Here is a 12,630-nt window from a genome sequence, read left to right as displayed (position 1 = left end):
GCCAGGGCCACCCGAATCCTGATTTAGTGCAGGGCTCAAGGGGTTGTTGGTTCTGGAGTCGAGCGTGTCTCTTAATCTCTCTCGGCCTTCGTTTTCCCTCTGTAGTAATAACATGGGCACAGATGAGGGCAAATGAGGCACAGAGAGGTTGAGTCACTTGCCCAGTGTTACACAGCTGTCTCCACAATCACCGGGCTCATTTTGGAGGCTCACTGTGTGCCGAGCACTGTGCTCAACTCCTTAAAAGGGTTTTCACTTCTCACAACAACCCCTTCGGGCGGAGAAACTGAGGCACATAGAGCTTGGGTGATACGCCGGGCAGCCTGACTTCCGAAGCCAGCCTTTTAATGTGGCCCTCTCAAGAGTTCCCTTCCTCGTTAAGGGAAACCTGGAAACCACCGAAGCGTGGCCCCCAACTCCCAACTCCTGCCGGCCCAAAGATGTGCCCCGCCGTCCCAGGTGCTCATGGGTATTTTCCACTGGTAACATCTCGCCTCTTCCTCTCCCCTCCCCCTCAGCTCCTTGGGGTATATCCCTCTAATGAGGGTAGTGCAGTCGGTGCGACACACGACACGGAAATCCAGCACCACCCTGCGCGAGGGTTGGGTGGTTCATTACAGCAACAAGGACACGCTGGTGAGTGGGCGGGGTGGGGCGGAGCTAGAGTTGGGGGAGGGGCAAGATTCGCTGGAGGGGGCGGGGCTGGATGGGTTGTGGTGGGCGGAGCCAAGGTGGAGGCGGGGCTAGACCAGAGGGATGGTTCTGAGGGAGGGAGGAGGGGCCCTGGGAGTCAGGGAAGAGGCGGGGCTAAGGACAAGGTTGGGAGGGCATGGGATCGGGAACCGGGAAGCTGGAGTTAGGGGCGGGGGCGAGAAGGGTTAAGGTTATAGAGGGCGGGATGGGGGGAGGGGGTGCTGGGCCGGGCTAGAAGCATAACTAGAGGTAATTAAGGGGGGGGTGTGATAATAGAGTGGTACCAGGTAGGGCGAAGTTGGAAGGGAGGGAACGGGAGGGCTTATAGTGGGGGGCAGGCAGGAGACAGGGGTGGGGCAGGGTTAGGGGCAGAGGAGCCAGGCTGGAGGCTGACCTAAAGTTAGAGAGGGGTTATGGGGCGGGGCAAAGTGGGGTGGAGCCGAAGCTAAGGAGGGAGAGGAGAGATCAATCTGAGAAGGGGATGAGGTGGGGGTGGGGCCGGAGCTAGAAATGGGCGGGGCCTTGCGGGAGGTGGAGCTAGAGTTAGAGTGCGTCCCCAGAGGCGGAAGGGGTGGGGCCTGCGGGGGCGGGGCTAGGGCTAGGGGCGGGGTTTGGCCCCGGGAAGGGCTGGAGCCCCAGGCGCGCCCAGGGCGCCCCACCTCACCCTCTGGGGCACCTCTCCCAACAGAGGAAGCGGCATTATTGGCGCCTGGACTGCAAGTGCATCACGCTCTTCCAGAACAACACGACCAACAGATACTACAAGGTGGCCCAGCTCCCCCAGACCTCCTCCACTCCTCTCCCAGTTGCCTGCCGGCTTGCTTGTCATCAGCAAATGGGCCCCGCTCGGCCCCACCACTTTCCAGCGGGGGACCCCGGGTGGCTTACCTCACTCTCTGCGCCTCACGTCTCGCACCTCAAAGACTAGTCCTCGTCGCAGGGCTGCTGCCCCGAATTCAAAGATAACCGACGAGAAGCAGTTAGCTGGGGGCCTGGCATGTGTTGAGGTCCCCGTTATCATCATTACTTTATAAGGAATTAGTGGATTATTTAGTAGTATTCCTCACCACCTCCCGTGGCTGCCTTGGGCTCCAGGCAGTCTCCTCGCTGCGTCCTTGCTTCTGCCCTTGCCCCCACAGTCTTGGTGCTCCCTTGCTCTAAACCCTTCCATGGCTCCCCAGAGCCCTGGAGACAAAACCCGGGTTCCTCCCTGTGGCCCTTGAGGCCCCTCATGGCCTAGCCATAGCCTGATGTCCTTCATTTACTCTCATTTACAACTACTGTGTGCTGTGCACCATGCATGTGATGGGAATCGAATACGTCCCTTGAAAACAAGCCTTTTCCCACCTCAGGGCCTTTGCACATGCTCTTAACACCATCTGCCACCGGCTGGCCTCTTCTTACCTTTCTGATCTCTGCTTCATGTAACTTCTGCCGGGAGGCTTTTCCTGACTCCTCTGCAGTTCGGGCCCTTCCCACTGACCCTGGATTCTGTGTGCTCTTCTGAGTAAGTGCGGAGCCCCAGGGTCCGCCTGGCCTCCTCACTGGTGCTGGTTGTGTGTCCTGCCAGGAAATTCCACTGTCAGAAATCCTCACCGTGGAGCCCGCCCAGAACTTCAGCCTTGTGCCACCGGGCACCAACCCCCACTGCTTCGAGATTGTCACTGCCAATGTCACCTACTTTGTTGGCGAGACGCCCGGTGGGGCCCCAGGGGGCCCCAGTGGGCAGGGGGCCGAGGCCGCCCGGGGCTGGGAAACGGCCATCCGCCAGGCCTTGATGCCCGTCATCCTCCAGGATGCGCCCAGCACCCCGGGCCACACACCCCACAGTAAGTCCCCACCCTGGGCCCTGAGCGGATGGATCTGGGGGGGCTGGTGTGGGGTCCCAGGGAAGGGAAGAGCGAGGAAGAAGGCAGGGAATGGCACAGTGGAGAATGTGGCTTCTGGACTCAGCTGGCCTGGGTCCAAATCTCCATTAAGCCCGGACCCAGCGTGTGGCCTTGGACAGGTCACTTCCCTTGTCTGAATCTTGTCCCAGGTGGTGACAACTCCTCCAGATTGTGCGTTCAGACTATTTAATTCATGAATTTGCTGAGTGTCTTCTCTGTGCCCATCCTGTGCTGGACAGTACTGGGGACATAGCTGTGACCAAAACAGCCCAGGGCCTGCCCTCACCTGCTCAGAGTCCAGTAAGGGAGACAGACTTGTCCCCAGACAGTGACGACCCAGAGTGGGGGGGGCCCGGACAGGGGAGCCAGAGGGCTGTTGGGAGCTCAGAGGGGATGGTTAATCCAGCCTGGGTATCTAGGAGGGCTTCCTGGAGGTGGCAACATCTGAGTTGAGCCATGGAAGCTGAGGAGGGGTGAAAGAGGGGCAAACAAATGGGAAATATTTCAAGCTGGGGGAAAACATGATCAGAAAGTCCAAGGCTCCTGCCTTCTGGAGCTCAATCCAGAGTGAGTGACAGACACCGATCAGATCATCCTGTGTGAATGACCAGTGTGATGTAGAATGTGCTCTGGGGTAATGTGACATGGCCTCAGGAGGCATTTGAGCTGAGACTGAGTGTTGAGGAGGATTGAACTAAGTCCAGAGGCAGGGACACACATTCCTGGCAAAGGGGACAGAAAATGCAAGGCAGGAGCTAGGAGGGAACCTGCTGTATCCGAGGCCCAGCAAGGAGGCCAGGGTGTCGGGAGCACACATCATGGTGGGGGTTGAAGTCAAAGAAATAAATGATGGCCCGGTGCCTGTTAGGCCATTGAAGTGTCTTGGGCTTGCTCCTGAGGGCCCTGGGGAGCCATGGCGGGGTTTTGAGCAGGGGGAGGGCAGGCTCAGGTTGGTGCTTCAGCAAGCTCCCTCTGGAGGCTGGATAGGAGAGAGCAGAACAGGGGCAGAGAGACCGTGGAGGAGGATGAAGGGCCAGGCCTGGAATGGGGAGGGGATAGATGTTCAAATGGCAGAAGGATCAGAACTTTGGAAATGTCTGGCTCTGATTGGGTGGTCGGGTGGCGAGCTTAGGGGGAAGATGTTGGAATCAGCGTGTGCCTTCCCGCCGAGCCTCAGTTTCCTCCTCTGTAAGGTGGGATCGGCACGCTTCCCTGGGCACTGAGCTCATGGGGTGCAGTGCTTGGCGAAATCATCTGTGACGTCACTTCTTGAGCCCCCCCACCCCAGTATATATCTCGTTTACTTCTCCCCCGGCCCTATGAGGGAGCACCTGATGTCATCCCCATTCTCTAGATGTGGAAACTGAGGTTCATAACGGACAAGTCAGCAGCCTGCAGCTGCGCTGGATTCCCTGGATTCAAATCCGGGTGGAGTTATGGGTGAAGATATTCTTGAGCCTGGGGTCAACCCACCTCCACCTCTCCCCTCTCCCCTCTCCCCTCTCCGTAGGACAAGCTTCTCTGAGCATCTCCGTGTCTAACAGCCAGATCCAAGAGAATGTGGTGAGACCCTGCCCCCACCCCATGGTCCCAAGGATGGCCTCTGCCTCCCACACAGCCTCCCAGCCCTCTTGCCCTTCCCAGTCTCTTCGATGCCCTGTCTCCATTGGCACTCCTGACCCTCCCTGTCCCCACCTTACAGGACATCGCCACCGTCTACCAGATTTTCCCTGATGAGGTGCTGGGCTCAGGGCAGTTTGGAGTGGTCTATGGAGGTACGGATGCTTCCGAGCTCATCCAGAGGGGATCTTGGGGGGGTTCTAGGCTCCAGACCTTCCTATCTGATTGACCACATGCTCACCTCCTGTTCTGGTTGACTTTAGAAGGTTAGATCCTCTTGGCGGATGGTCACAGACTCTCCTTTTCTTACTGGGAAAAGCCAATGGACTTCTTCCTGTTATTACTAAGGAGAGCAAATTCTGCCCTTCGGCCACAGAGCTAGTTCCGAGATTCTGATTGGTTATAAATCTAATTTACCGCCTCAGAACTCTGTCTTTTAACTTCTTCATTATGCCTTTGTCCCCCAAGGCCCCCCACCCCTCACATCTCTCCTGGGGACCCCACAGAGCCACCTTGATGACCTTCTGTCCACCTTTGTTCAACTATGCCTGTGCCTCTGTGGCGGGTGGGGGGTGGGTGGGTGTGGGTCTTGCCAGGACTGGAAGGTCTTGCTCCCCTCACCCCCCACCTCCCCTACCCCCAGGAAAGCACCGGAAGACAGGCCGGGACGTGGCAGTAAAGGTCATCGACAAACTGCGTTTCCCCACCAAGCAGGAAAGCCAGCTGCGGAATGAAGTGGCCATTCTGCAGGTGACCACCGGGCTCCGGAACCCAGCTCTGCCCCCACCTAGGAGGGACCTTCCCTTCCTACTTCCTCCTTTCAGGGACTAACCCAGGCTGCGGGGGTGGTCAGGGAAGGCTTACTGGAGGAGGGAATATGCGTATGGAGACTGAAGGGATGGGAAGGTGTTCTGAGCAGAAGTCCTCTAGGAATTTGAAGTCCAAGGTTGCTAGATGGTTTATGTGTGGGGAGGTGGTGGGAGATGAGGCCAGGGAAGAGGGTGGGGCCACACCCTGTGGATTTTCTCCTGAGGGTACTGGGGAACCATGGAAAGATTTTGAGCAAGGAAGGGGCATGGGTGAGTGTATACTTTGGGAAGTTCCCTCTGGCTGCTGCTGGAGGATGGGACCAGAGTCTGGAGTTCCGGGAGGAGGCTGGGTGGGGACCTCGGTGGGAGAAATGAGGTTAGGCCAGGCAGGGCTGTGGGGAAGAAGGCAAAGGATTTAAAAAAAAATTTTTTTTAATGTTTATTTATTTGTGAGAGACAGAGAGACAGAGACAGACAGAGTGTGAGCGGGGGAAGGGCAGAGAGCGAGGGAGACACAGAATCCGAAGCGGGCTCCGGGCTCCCGGGCTCCGGGCTCCGAGCCGTTTGGCACAGAGCCCAATGTGGGGCTCGAACTCACAAACCATGAGATCATGACCTGAGCCAAAGTCGGATGCTTAACCAACTGAGCCGCCCAGGTGCCCTGAGAGGGCAAAGGATTTAAAAGACAGACCTTCCCTCCCCAACCCTGGACCTTCAACAGAACTTCAAGATTTAGATCCTTCTAGATACCTGGTGGTGCGGGGATGTGCTTCTGTCTGGGCCTGTGGGAAGCCCCTTCCCCCACCCCCCGGAAAGGAGCTGCTCACCCCCCAGGGACATTTTTAAAAAATATTTATTTATTTTGAGAGAGAGAGAGAGAGAGAGAGAGAGAGAGAGAATCCCAAGCAGCCTCCACAAGGCTAGCATGGAGCTGGACGTGGGGCGCCACGCAGGGCTTGAACCCACGAACCATGAGATCACGACCTGAGCTGAAATCAAAAGTCGGACGCTTGACAGACTGAGCCCCCCGGGCGCCCGGGGACATCCTTCTTATTTGTCGTCTTGTCTGGAAGCCACGGAAGCATGGCTTGCCTCTCGGGTCCCAAGTTCGTGGGCCACCGAGACCCTGACGACCACCCTACCCCCCACCCCACCCCCAGAGTCTGCGGCACCCGGGGATCGTGAACCTGGACTGCATGTTTGAGACGCCTGAGAAGGTGTTCGTGGTAATGGAGAAGCTGCATGGGGACATGCTCGAGATGATCCTCTCCAGCGAGAAGGGCCGGCTGCCCGAGCGCCTCACCAAGTTCCTCATCACCCAGGTGCGCCCCCTCCCCTGCCCCCGCCCCCCTCTGCCCAGCTCCCCACCCGCCCTGTGCTCAGACCCCGCAGACACTCCCCGCGTGGGAGTCGCGATCGCGGATAATAAACAATATACTAATAGAGTAATAATAGCAACAATAGAAAAAAAAAATAAACCAACTGAGCCACCCAGGTGCCCCAGAATGATAGTTTTATTTTTACTTATTTATTTTTAAAAATTTTTTAAGTGTTTTATTTGTTTTTGAGAGAGAGAGAGAGAGAGAGAGAGAGAGATTGTGAGCGGGTGAGGGGCAGAGAGAGAAGGAGACACAGAATCCGAAGCAGGTCCCAGGCTCCGAGCTGTCAGCACACAACCCGATCCGGGGCTGGAACTCCCGAACACTGAGATCATGACCTGAGCGGAGTCGGACGCTTAACCGACTGAGCCACCCAGGCGCCCCAGAATGATACTTTTAAAATAATAATAGAGTCATAATAGACTGTGGATTAATGAAAGAGGAATAACAATAGAAAGGTAAAAATAATAGACTAGTAGTCATACTAGTTATTAGTGTAGACAAATAATAAATAATGTTTATATTTTGGATTACTTTATATAATGCGGCTCCCCAGGCCTGACAATATTCATGTAGACAAAGGGAACGGGAGAGAGTCCTTTCGGTGGGGAGCTCATTCATTCATTACATTGTTCAACAGACACTCCCTGGGCCTCAGCTCTGTTCCCGCCCTGTGGAGGGGACAGTGCTGGCCACACAGCTAGATCAAGATAGCCCAGCCCTGGACAGTGATCACCCAGAATGGGCAGGGCTGGGATGGGGGACGCTAATAACAGTGATAAATAATGCAGTCGCTAACCTTTATTGAGCACTTACTGTGTGCCAGGCAGTGTTTTTAACTCATTTTACCTCCATAGCGACCTTTGGGGCAATGGCTGTTGTCACACCCATTTTCCGGTTGAGAAACGTGAGGCACAGAGACTTGAAGTAACTTGCCCGGGGTCACACAGCTGGTGGGATTTGAACGTAGGGTCTATGCTTTTAACTAGTAATGTCCAACTAATTGGTGTTATCTGTGCCTCTCTGCCTCTTACTTTCTTCACTGTAATAGTACTTCTGGAAGGCTATTTTATTTCAGTACGTAGTTACCGAACTGCCTTTTTTTTCTGAGCTGTATCCTGTGGCGGATATCGCCAAAATCCCTAGTTGCTGAGCACTTAGGTTGTTTTCACTTTTCCACCATTACAAATAACCTCCTGTGACTATCTGTCTACAAACGTTGCTGGGCTCTGGTGGGAGAATTTGCATAGAATGCGTTTCAGATAATGGACTCCTGAGTCCAGGGGAATGTGCTTTAGAATTTTTTTAACATGCTGCCCAGTTACTCTCTGAACTCCCTTTCAGTCTTTGCTCTCAACAACAATTTGAGGGTGTCTACTTTGTCCTTGCTAACTCTGGATAAAATAATCACCACTCTCATAGGTGGAAAAACACTTCATGTAGCTTCATTTGGCAGCTTAAAAATTATGGGTCAGGTGGAGCATACTTTCCTATGTTTATTGGCCTGTGTTTTATATACCCTTTGCCCATTTTTCAGTTGGATTGATCTTATTGAATTGTAAGAGCTCTTTGCATATGACGGACACTGGATCTTTGTCACTTGTGTTGTTCAATTTTTTTTTTTTTAATCCCAGTATTTGTTTTCCTTTCCCTTTCATTCATGGCTTTTATTTGCCATTAAGAGTTTAACTTTTGCAATGTTAAATGTTGCCTTTCAAGGTTTCTGGGTTTTACAGCCTTCCTAGGAAGGCCTGCTCACGGCTGGTCCCTCACCTGATTCTAGGGCTTCTTCTCTTGGTTGCAAAATCCCCTGTGCTGTGCTTCCTTTATACAGACCCAGCACCCTCGCTCTCCCCAGCACTGTGTCTTTGTTAGGGTGGCTTGTGGGGTGTGGACAGAAGCCTACTGGGGCGGGTTTATCCAGACTCCATGTGGAGAGAGGGAACTGCCTGCCCTCAGCAACTGGTTGCTTTCTCTTTCTGGTCTCCCATCTTTTCTTCTCTTTGTCTGTGCTTCTCTCTCTCTGTCTCTCTCTCTCTCTCTGCAGATGTCTGCCTTCCGCCTCTTGTCTGCTCTACCCCAAGTCCTGTGCTAAGCCCTTTACTCACGGGCTTGCTTAGGCTTCACAACTGCCTTCCAAGGTAGGTATTACTCTAATCCCCATCTTACAGATGAGGACACTGAGGTGGAGAGAGGGCCCATGTCCTGCCCGTAACAACAGCAATAGCCAACATAGTGCTTGCTCTGTGCCAGATACTGCCCTAGGGACTTTTTATTTTATTTTTTTAAGATTTTACTTTTATGTAATCTCCACAACCAGCGTGAGGCTCGAACTCACAGCCCTGAGATCAAGAGTCACTCACTCCAGGGGTGCCTGGGTGGCTCAGTCGGTTAAGCTTCCAACTTCGGCTCAGGTCATGATCTCACGGTCCGTGAGTTCGAGCCCCGCGTCGGGCTCTCTGCTGACAGCTTGGGGCCTGGAGCCTGCTTCGGATTCTGTGTCCCCCTCTCTCTCTGCCCCTCCCCTGCTCATGCTCTGTGTGTCTCTCTCTCTCAAAAATAAACAAACATTAAAAAAAAAAAAGTCGCCCTCCGCTAACTGAGCCAGCCAGGCGCCCCTGTCCTAAGCACCTTTTATGCGCCAACCCATTTAAACTTCAACAGCAACCCCTGAGGATGGGTACTTTTGTTACCCCCATTTTACAGATGGGAAAACTGAGACCCGGAGAGTTAAAGTGGCTTGCCCAAGGCCACAAGCTAGTAAGTGTAGAGCCAGATTTTCCACCTAGGTAGGCTGGCTCTAGCATTTGATATAAAATGTAGATCATATTGGTATTTGTATTGTTTCATTATATATTATATATATATTTAATATTTGTTTATTTTTGAGAGACAGTGTGAGTTGGGGTGGGGTGGGGGACAGAGAGGGGGATATAAAATCCGAAGCAGGCTCTAGGCTCTGAGCTGTCAGCACAGAGCCTGATGCGGGGCTTGAACTCACAACCCATGAGATCATGACCTGAGCCGAAGTCAGAGGCTCCACCAACAGAGCCACCCAGGCACCCCAATATTATGTGTATATATATTATAGTATATATATTATATATATACTATACTATATATAATATATATACTATACTATATATAATATATATACTATACTATATATAATATATATACTATACTATATATAGTATATACATATATACACTATATATACTATATATATACTATATATAGTATAGTATATATACTATATATATATACTATATATAGTATATATACTATATATATACTATACTATACTATATATATATAGTATACTATACTATATAGTATATAGTATAGTATATATACTATAGTATATATACTATATATATATAGTATATATACTATAGTATATATACTATATATATATAGTATATATACTATAGTATATAGTATATAGTATAGTATATATACTATATATATAGTATACTATATAATATATATACTATATATGCTATATATAGTATATACATATATATGTATATATACTATATATATAGTATATACATATATACACTATATGTATATACTATATATATACACTATATATATAGTGTATATATACTATATATATATACTATATATATAGTATAGTATATATACTATACTATACTATATATATACTATATATATATACTATACATATATATACATATATGTATATATAATATATATACTATACTATATATATACTATATATACTTTATATATTATATATAATATATGTATATTATATATACTATATATAGTATATTATATATTATATATAGTATATACTATATATAATATATACTATATATAATATATATTATATATATATAGTGGATGAAAAATACTTTTTAAAAAATGGGGTCACATAATAGTACTTCCTTCAAGGCTGCTACTTTATTAATAGCATCCCCCCCCCACACACCTTTTATAAGTAAACTCCAGGCCCAAAGGAAGGCCTGAGCTCATGACCTCAGAGATCGCAAGTCATGTGCTCTACTGGCTGAGCCAGCCAGGAGCCTCATTAATAGTTCTTTTTTGTCAGGAGCTTATCACATGCCAGAGGATCTCAGGATGTTCCTGAACCCACTGCTCCGGCTGAGCCTTTCTAGAATTATCCAACTCCTAGCTCGGATGTAATGGTTTTGGGATTCTGAGATTCTCATTTGGAGCTCCAATGCCCCCTGCCCCCCGTCCTGGGGAGACATCTTCAGGGGTGCAGAGAGAGGCATGGATGGGGTTTGGAGGGCTGGCCGCTGAAGTCAGAATCTGAGGCAGGGACCTTTCTATGTTCCTTACGGGCCCCATCTCCTCCCCTCAGATCCTGGTGGCCTTGAGACACCTTCACTTCAAGAACATCGTCCACTGTGATTTGAAACCAGAAAACGTGTTGCTGGCATCCGCTGACCCATTTCCTCAGGTCAGTTACGTCCCAGCTTGATTTGGGGAAGTCCAGCGAACACTGGAGGCTGGTGGGGGTTGTATGAGTAGGCCAACTGGACACAGAGACTCAAGATAACAGTGGCTTAAATAAAATAGAGGATGTTTCTCACTCATGTAGCGTCCAGCATAAGCATTTTGAGGCTGAAACAGCAGCTTCTTAGTGTCAGGTATTCGGCTCCGGCTGTCTTGTTCTGGCCTCTCTGTGATGTTGTTAGTCTTCAAGGGTCATGATGGTCCCTATCATGTGAAAAGGTAATAGGGAGAAGGAGGAAAGAAACAAGGTGGAGGAAATGGGCACACCCCCTTCCTTTTGGAGCCTTCTAGCATCCCATTGGCCAGGTCTTGATCATGTGGTCATGGCTGGCTGCAAGGGAGGCTGGGAAATGTAGTCTTTATTCTGCATGGCTCTGTGGGCAATTACTTTCAAGATTTTTATTTTATTTTTATGTTTTACTTTATATTTGAGAGAGAGAGAGAAAGAGAGAGAGTTTGAGCAGGGGAGGGGCAGAGAGACAGACAGAATCCAAAGCAGGCTCCGAGCTGTCAGCACAGAGCCCGAGGTGAGGCTCAAACTCACGACCCACGAGATCATGATCTGAGCCGAAGTCGGGCACTTAACCGACTGAGCCACCCAGGCACTGGTGACATTAACTTTAAAGATTTTATTTACTTACTTACTTACTTACTTACTTACTACTTACTTACTTACTTATAGAGTGTGCAAGCAGGAGGTGGGGGACAGAGAGAGAGGGAGAGAGAGAACCCCAAGCAGGCTATCCACTGCCAGTGCAGAGCCCAACACGAGCCTTGAACTCACGAACCGTGAGATTGTGACCTGCGCTGAGATCAAGAGTCGGATGCTCACCCAACTGAGCTACCCAGGTGCCCCAAGTTATCTCTACTCCCAAAGTGGGGCTCGAACCCACAACCCTGAGATCAAGAGTCACATGCTCCACTGACTGAGCCAGCCAGGCTCAGTATAAAATGTAATAATGTATTACATTTTATCCCAGTATATTCAAATATTATCATTTCAATGTGTAATCAACATAAAAATTATTAATGAAATATTCTTTCTTTCCATACCAAGTTTCAAGATCTGGTGTGTGTTTAACACCTAGAGCACATCTCAATTCAGATATGAAATTTTTATCAGAAATATTTGATTTGGGAAAAAAATAAATATTTGATTTTGCGCTTAGATTTCATAAAATTAGCGGTTGGAAAAGTAGATTGACCTATCCAAGTGGTTCCAAGCATATTTAAAAGCTGTCCAATAACTAAGTCTAGAATCTTTTTTTCTAATAGTAAAAGAGGATATTATTCTCATTAACATTTATTTTGGAAGGGTAAAAGATTTTGACTCCCAGTGGAAACAACTTATGTCAACCCCATAGTTTCCTTCTGCTTCCAGAAGTTCAGTGTTAGTGGCAGCCTGGGATGTAACACAGGATCAGTTTTTACACGTAAAACTGTAGGAAATTTAATGAAAATTAAATAAAAACTAGTTTGTCAATTGCACTTGTCATATCCAAGGGCTCGGTGGCCACCGTATGGGTCAGTGCAAGTTACAGAGAGAAGAACAAATGTTGATCATATTGTCACGATAATGTCATATCTGTAATGAGTTCTCTGACATGGTTCTGTGAGCTCACATAACTATGTAGCCCACTGGAGGGTCAGAGAAAAACTCTCTGAAGAAAGAGTAAGAGTCTATTTTTTTTTTGGATGGACAAGTATTCCAGGCAGGGGGAACAGTCT

General features: G+C 49.5%; 1 protein-coding gene across 2 annotated transcripts in view; it reads left to right on the top strand.

The window, feature by feature from the left end:
• The window catches only part of PRKD2 (protein kinase D2), a 35,169-nt gene that overhangs the window by 16,348 nt on the left and 6,191 nt on the right, over positions 1-12,630 (top strand). For both annotated transcript variants that reach the window (XM_027037876.2, XM_027037878.2), the window contains 8 exons: positions 519-636; positions 1,382-1,459; positions 2,264-2,522; positions 4,093-4,145; positions 4,285-4,357; positions 4,846-4,952; positions 6,172-6,333; positions 10,748-10,846. In XM_027037876.2, coding sequence (XP_026893677.1) covers positions 519-636; positions 1,382-1,459; positions 2,264-2,522; positions 4,093-4,145; positions 4,285-4,357; positions 4,846-4,952; positions 6,172-6,333; positions 10,748-10,846 — 949 coding nt within the window. The remainder of the gene's footprint in view (positions 1-518; positions 637-1,381; positions 1,460-2,263; positions 2,523-4,092; positions 4,146-4,284; positions 4,358-4,845; positions 4,953-6,171; positions 6,334-10,747; positions 10,847-12,630) is intronic.

The sequence above is a fragment of the Acinonyx jubatus genome, chromosome E2 (genome assembly GCF_027475565.1).
Source record: "Acinonyx jubatus isolate Ajub_Pintada_27869175 chromosome E2, VMU_Ajub_asm_v1.0, whole genome shotgun sequence".
Taxonomy (NCBI): Eukaryota; Metazoa; Chordata; class Mammalia; order Carnivora; family Felidae; genus Acinonyx; species Acinonyx jubatus.
This window is presented reverse-complemented; position numbering and strand designations above follow the sequence as displayed.